Source organism: Amaranthus tricolor, chromosome 10 (assembly GCF_026212465.1).
Source record: "Amaranthus tricolor cultivar Red isolate AtriRed21 chromosome 10, ASM2621246v1, whole genome shotgun sequence".
NCBI classification, from domain to species: domain Eukaryota; kingdom Viridiplantae; phylum Streptophyta; class Magnoliopsida; order Caryophyllales; family Amaranthaceae; genus Amaranthus; species Amaranthus tricolor.
Window position 1 is genome coordinate 8,013,202 of NC_080056.1, and position 5,613 is coordinate 8,018,814.

Below are 5,613 nucleotides of genomic sequence, written 5' to 3' on the forward strand. Positions count from 1 at the left end.
CCCATTTAATTCCAATTGTATTATTAATGCATGGGTGGTCTTCTTAAGTGCCATGGGTAGTTGGGAGCGGTAGAAAAAAGAAGACGAATAAGAAGTATACAAAGAATTAATATAAGAATACGACGACGATAAGGAAGAAAACGATAACGAACAACAAGAGGAGGTACAACGAAAATCAGACTAAGAAGAAAAAAAAAACGAACAACAAGACGACGAATACGACGTAAAAGAAGAACAACACGAATATGAATAGAAGATGCCGCCATTGTTATTAAAGGATAGTACTTCTGTTAAGAAATCTAGCTAAAGAAAAAGATTTAATTGTGTTTTGAAGATCAATATGAAATTAATGGAACAAATACATTTTAAAGTTTTGTATTTATAATGTCCAAACAAGCTAGGGCTCTTTTACTTATGTAGTCTCTCCTCGTACGGTCGTACATAGTACATAGTACACATCTATAATAAAGTAATAATTGACCAAATACATAATAATTTTAATCGAACAAAATTCTATATAGAAAAAGTTACGATCATTATAAATTAAGTAGATCTGACATTAAAGTCTTTTCGGCCTCTATCACATCCAATAAATGTATAGAATAAATCTATAATATAGAGAAAAAAGATGGATTTTATTTGTAACTAAAAAAAGCAAAAATAAAAAGATTGGGAGTTTAACATTGCCATAAGATTGATAGTAACTCCAAATTAATAATAAAGGTTAGGATTTTTTTGACAGAAAAAAAAAGGAGAGAAAAGAGTGGCAAGGGTTTAATTTTTCATTTGATTTGCTAACCGATCATTTAAGTAATTATGATATATGTTGCTTTATTTTCAAAAAACAATATGTTTTAATCATTACTCCCTCCGTTCTTTTTTGATACTCCACTTTGGGTTTTTCACACATATTAAGGAAGATAGAATCTTTAGGTTGTAGTGGGTATTATTTTAATTAAATAGTAGTGTGAAGTTATGATTGTATTGGAAGTATGAGGTTGTAGTAGGTATTATTTTAATTAAATAGTAATTTGAAGTAATGATTGTATTGAAAGTATGAGAGAGAAAATAATTATAAATAAAGGAAAAGGGGTACATTAAAAGAAAATTGGGGTTTTAAGGGGTAAAAGTGGGATAAAAACTTTCTAAAAATAGAAAGTATTCTAAAGTGCAAGAACTTTTAAAACTACCCGTTATAGTAATGTGAAAGATTAAAAAAGAACGGAGTGAGTATTTTCCAATATTGCATGTCAACTTATAATAGTACAAAATTTGAAAAAAAAATGTATGCAAAACAAAAAATGTAGAGCCTTAGAATCAAGATCAAATACCAAAATGATAAGAACTTATTGGACAATATATGTGTACGATAGTTCGTATAATAATAAAAATAAAATGATCCCTCAATTGCAAAAGGATCTTTAATATATTAAATACAATTATAAAAAAGAAACATTATTGTACTTATTAAATAAATTGGGTTGTAAAATTAGTCACTCATCAATACAATTATGTATCATGCATATTTAGAATTTCTAAAAACAAAATTGTATACAAAACGCATTAATTGATTGAGTTGATTAATTCTTGATTGGGTTGACTGTAATCTCAAGACCATCAGCAGGTAAAGGATGCGATAAATAAGAGATGTGAACATCAGGATTCTTCATTTCCCACCTACAAAATATATAATCATCGATTTGATTACATTTTAATTCATTCTAATTAATTAATATCCAATTAATAATGCATGTTTAGAATATATTTTAGAATGAGAATTAAGATTAAGCAAACAAAAATAAACGCTTACTCATATCCAATGGCCAAATGATGGATGAATAAGGCCATAATGAGTCGAATGATCATGCTTCCTGGACAAAATCTCAACCCTCCTCCAAATGGAAGATATGTTCCATGTTTTGGACGTGTCTGTAATATCATATTATTTACGATTAATTAACGTTGGAATTATTAAATAAAATTTTTCAATTTTTTTAACTTGGAGTAATCTGCTGAAAAACTTACTTCCCATCTGTCTGGGTTAAAACACATTGGATCTTCAAAATTTGTTGGATTATTATGTAGCTGTCTTAGCCAAATCATTACTCTCCAACCTTTTGGAATTATGTAACCTAAACATACATATGTACGTCGTCGACTCATTATTAATTAAGATCATCAATGTGCTAATGAATTAATACGTAAACCTTCAATTATTATACCTTTAAATTCGACATCTTCTGTGACTCTTCTGAAAAGAAAGCCAGAAAGATTAGCCATTCTAAGTACTTCTTCCACTACTTTATTTGTGTATTTTAACTTTTGAATATCTCCATTTGTTATAGCCTCACCGTTCTTCTCCCTTAAAAGTGCCATGTTTTCTTCCTGCAATTATAGAATTCCACCCCATTCATAGAACATCATTAGAAAGAGTATTTGTACCTCAAAAATGCATATGTACGTAGAACAAGTTAATTAGCAAGTACCAATATAAATGAATCACTTTTTTATTTTTCTTTTAAACTGTATTTATATAAGTAAATAAACAAAACTAATAAATGAATTAGCTAGGAAAATTAAGCAAGTATATACCCGTAGTTTTTGAAGTACAGTAGGAGATTTTGCCAAAAAATAATGACACCATGTCACTGCATAAGCACTGGAAATATGACCCAAAAGGACTGAATTTACAATGTTATCTAGGACCTCTTCATCTTTCAAATGCTTTCCTTGGATGTCCTGGGCTTTCATCAATGAATCCATTAGATCACTCACACTTTCTTTTGTTCCATCAATGTTATGTATGTTGTTCTTCCTTCTTTTTTCTAGCTCATCCTTGAATAGCTTGACAATCTTTTCCCGACACTGCAAAATCATAATATATAAAGATATATATAGTTAATAATTTTAAATTAAAACATATGTCGAAGCCTTAACAATCAGTATATGTACATAATAATAAATGAAAAACCAACAGTTACCTTTAGGGCACGATAATAAGTAGTTCCGGGGATGTGTAAAGGTGTGGCCCTAAAACCCAAGTTTAAACCCTCATATGCTTCAGCAAGATCTTCAATTTGACGAGTGTCATACTCAAAACCAACAACATATCGTAAAGTGCAGTCAAGTGTGGCCTGTAATTGATTATAAGCGATAAGTGGAGGAAAATGATGTTAGCTAATTAAACCATGCATAATTATTATGTACATAAATTTATATCTATGACAAAAAGGATGGGAGGTATACCTTCTTAAGTTCATAGAAAGTTTTGATTGAAGGCCTTTGAGACCATGATTGAAGGGTAGAAATAATACAAGGTTGGACTTTGAGCATAACCCAAGCAAGTGCATCTGGGCGAGAGAAGCAATTCACAACCAGACTCTTGATGATATCATGACGTTCACCTTCAATTGATATGACTGAATTACGTCCTACCACTTTATTGGTTGGCCATTCAGCCTTGAAATTTTCGCTTGAGTTCAGAATATGTTTGCAAAGAGAAGGATCACACACTATTATGCTCGGAGATCCGTATAAATGTGTTCTGTAAAGCCCTACATTATTATCTTCTCCATACCTGAATCATCAAATGTTAATTTAAGTAATGTTTAAAAGAATAAATATTGAAAAGATTCAAATTAACAATGTTTCATTTGAAAAAGTCGATCATTTTGGATTGGATGTATAGATGACTCACTTTTCTATTCTTGATTTGATAAAATCATCAGGTCGGCGAATAATATTGAAAAACCATTGAAACGGAAGAGTCTCACCGAGAAAAGGGAGACCCAAGTAGCCAGGTGGTAGGGTGAGTTTGATATCGGAATTAGAACGACGTAATTTAGCAAGAATAGGCCAAACGTACCAAATTTCATTCCACCACCAAATCACCCAACCCACGACTGGCAATAACCCTAAAACAAGTGTTATCATCCACATTGGATCCATCTTCTTATCTTTGTAACTTTTTTAAAAAAAAAAAATTAAGATGAAAGAGTAAAATATTACTTAAGCTAATAGCCTTTTCTTTTTTCCTTTTGTAAGTGTGTTGAAAAATGATAAGTTAGAGGCTTAGAGCAGTGTTATTTATATGGGATAATAACAAGAGTCAGTTAAGAAAAGAACGACCACCAATTATTATATTATTATTAATTATTATTAAGAAGAAAAAAATATGTGAGTAAAGTGAGTCATAGCTTGACTGCCAACCTTATTTGAAAGATCGCGTTAAGTCCGCGCGGAACGAACATAGAAATGCAAATTGTTATGCATGGGAAGACTTAACTTTTATATAATAATAGTGACATACATTGTAAGGACAATATCAAAACAATTTATGCAGGATCGATTATGACATTTTACGGTTTTTGGGCGAAAATTATAATATGGGTTCTAATTATATATAAAATATAGATTAATAAATGTAAAATTATAATACCGAAAAAAGTTACACACCAGCTCATTTTAAGTAGACAATCAATAAGGAATAAAAGGTGTAACTTCTATAATATCTTAAGTACAATCTTTTAATAATTCATTAGCAATCAATCAAATATAATCAATGCATTACAAAAAATAAAAAAAATAAAAAATAAAAAAAAGATAACTACTTGAAAAAAAAAATCATTTAGAGGATTAATCATAAAAAAGTTTAAGCAACAAAAAAATTAGAAGTATTAATTATAATAATATTAAGTCAAGTTTAATAATTGAGTTCTAAGTTATCCACTTTTTTACTTGATAATTGTTCATGCCACTCTTGTGGACTAGAGCCAGCTTTGCTATTGAAAGTAGTTTTTTAATCATATCAGTTTAATAGCAAATGAAATGCTGACGGAAGATTATATTTCGGAAATTTGATACTCCTTTCTATTCATTATTGTTGTCCTATTTGATTTTTTGCCCGTTTGCCTATACACATATACAAATTATAGATATTGCAAATTTTATTATTAAACAATATATAAAATGTTGATGTTAATAAAAATTATTTTGAGGTAAATCAAATTTGATTTCACTTAACTATATCATTATCAAATTTTGAAAAATTAAACAAAATAGTCAAATTTATATTATTGTTAAAATAAAACCGTTCTTTCTATTTTCTAAGGTTGGATTTGAAAGAGGGTCAAATTCACGCTAAATTTTTCAATTTTCTAGGTGAAGTCATTTTAGATTACTAAGTTAAAATTTATAGTAGTAAGTACATTGATGAGAAAAATAAAAGCTATTCTCAAAAGAATTGGAATATGTTTAAAATTTAATAATATGTGAAAATGCAATATAGTAAATTTTATTTGTCATTATCATAGATTCTTCTAATTATAGTTTTACCTCCGTTTCTGTTGGTAATCTTGTTTAAAAAGAAACTCAAAAAAGTGATTGGTTACACTTGTTAAAATTTAATTTGATTCGAAGTTGACTTGAAATCCAATCGAAAATTACTAGGCTATATATAGCTTTGAAGTTTCTGTAACACTAAAATTGACTTGACTCGAAAAAAAATGAAAAAATCAAAAAAATATTGTCAAATCCAACCGAACCTGAACTCTGCCATTTTGACCTGTTTTCAGTTCTACGTTATCATTTTCAGCTATATGTCGTAATTTTAAT

At 29.0% G+C, this 5,613-nt stretch overlaps 1 protein-coding gene across 1 annotated transcript; it reads right to left on the bottom strand.

Moving 5' to 3' along the window:
* Window positions 1–1,355: 1,355 nt before the first annotated feature.
* LOC130825199 (abscisic acid 8'-hydroxylase 3-like) lies at window positions 1,356–4,057 on the bottom strand. Its single transcript, XM_057690312.1, has 8 exons — window positions 3,698–4,057; window positions 3,247–3,577; window positions 2,982–3,134; window positions 2,593–2,865; window positions 2,223–2,385; window positions 2,026–2,132; window positions 1,811–1,929; window positions 1,356–1,677 (listed from the first exon to the last, which is right to left on the bottom strand). The coding sequence occupies exons 1-8, from the start codon at window positions 3,946–3,948 to the stop codon at window positions 1,581–1,583; spliced, it is 1,494 nt and encodes a 497-aa protein (XP_057546295.1). The 5' UTR covers window positions 3,949–4,057; the 3' UTR covers window positions 1,356–1,580.
* Window positions 4,058–5,613: the final 1,556 nt, after the last annotated feature.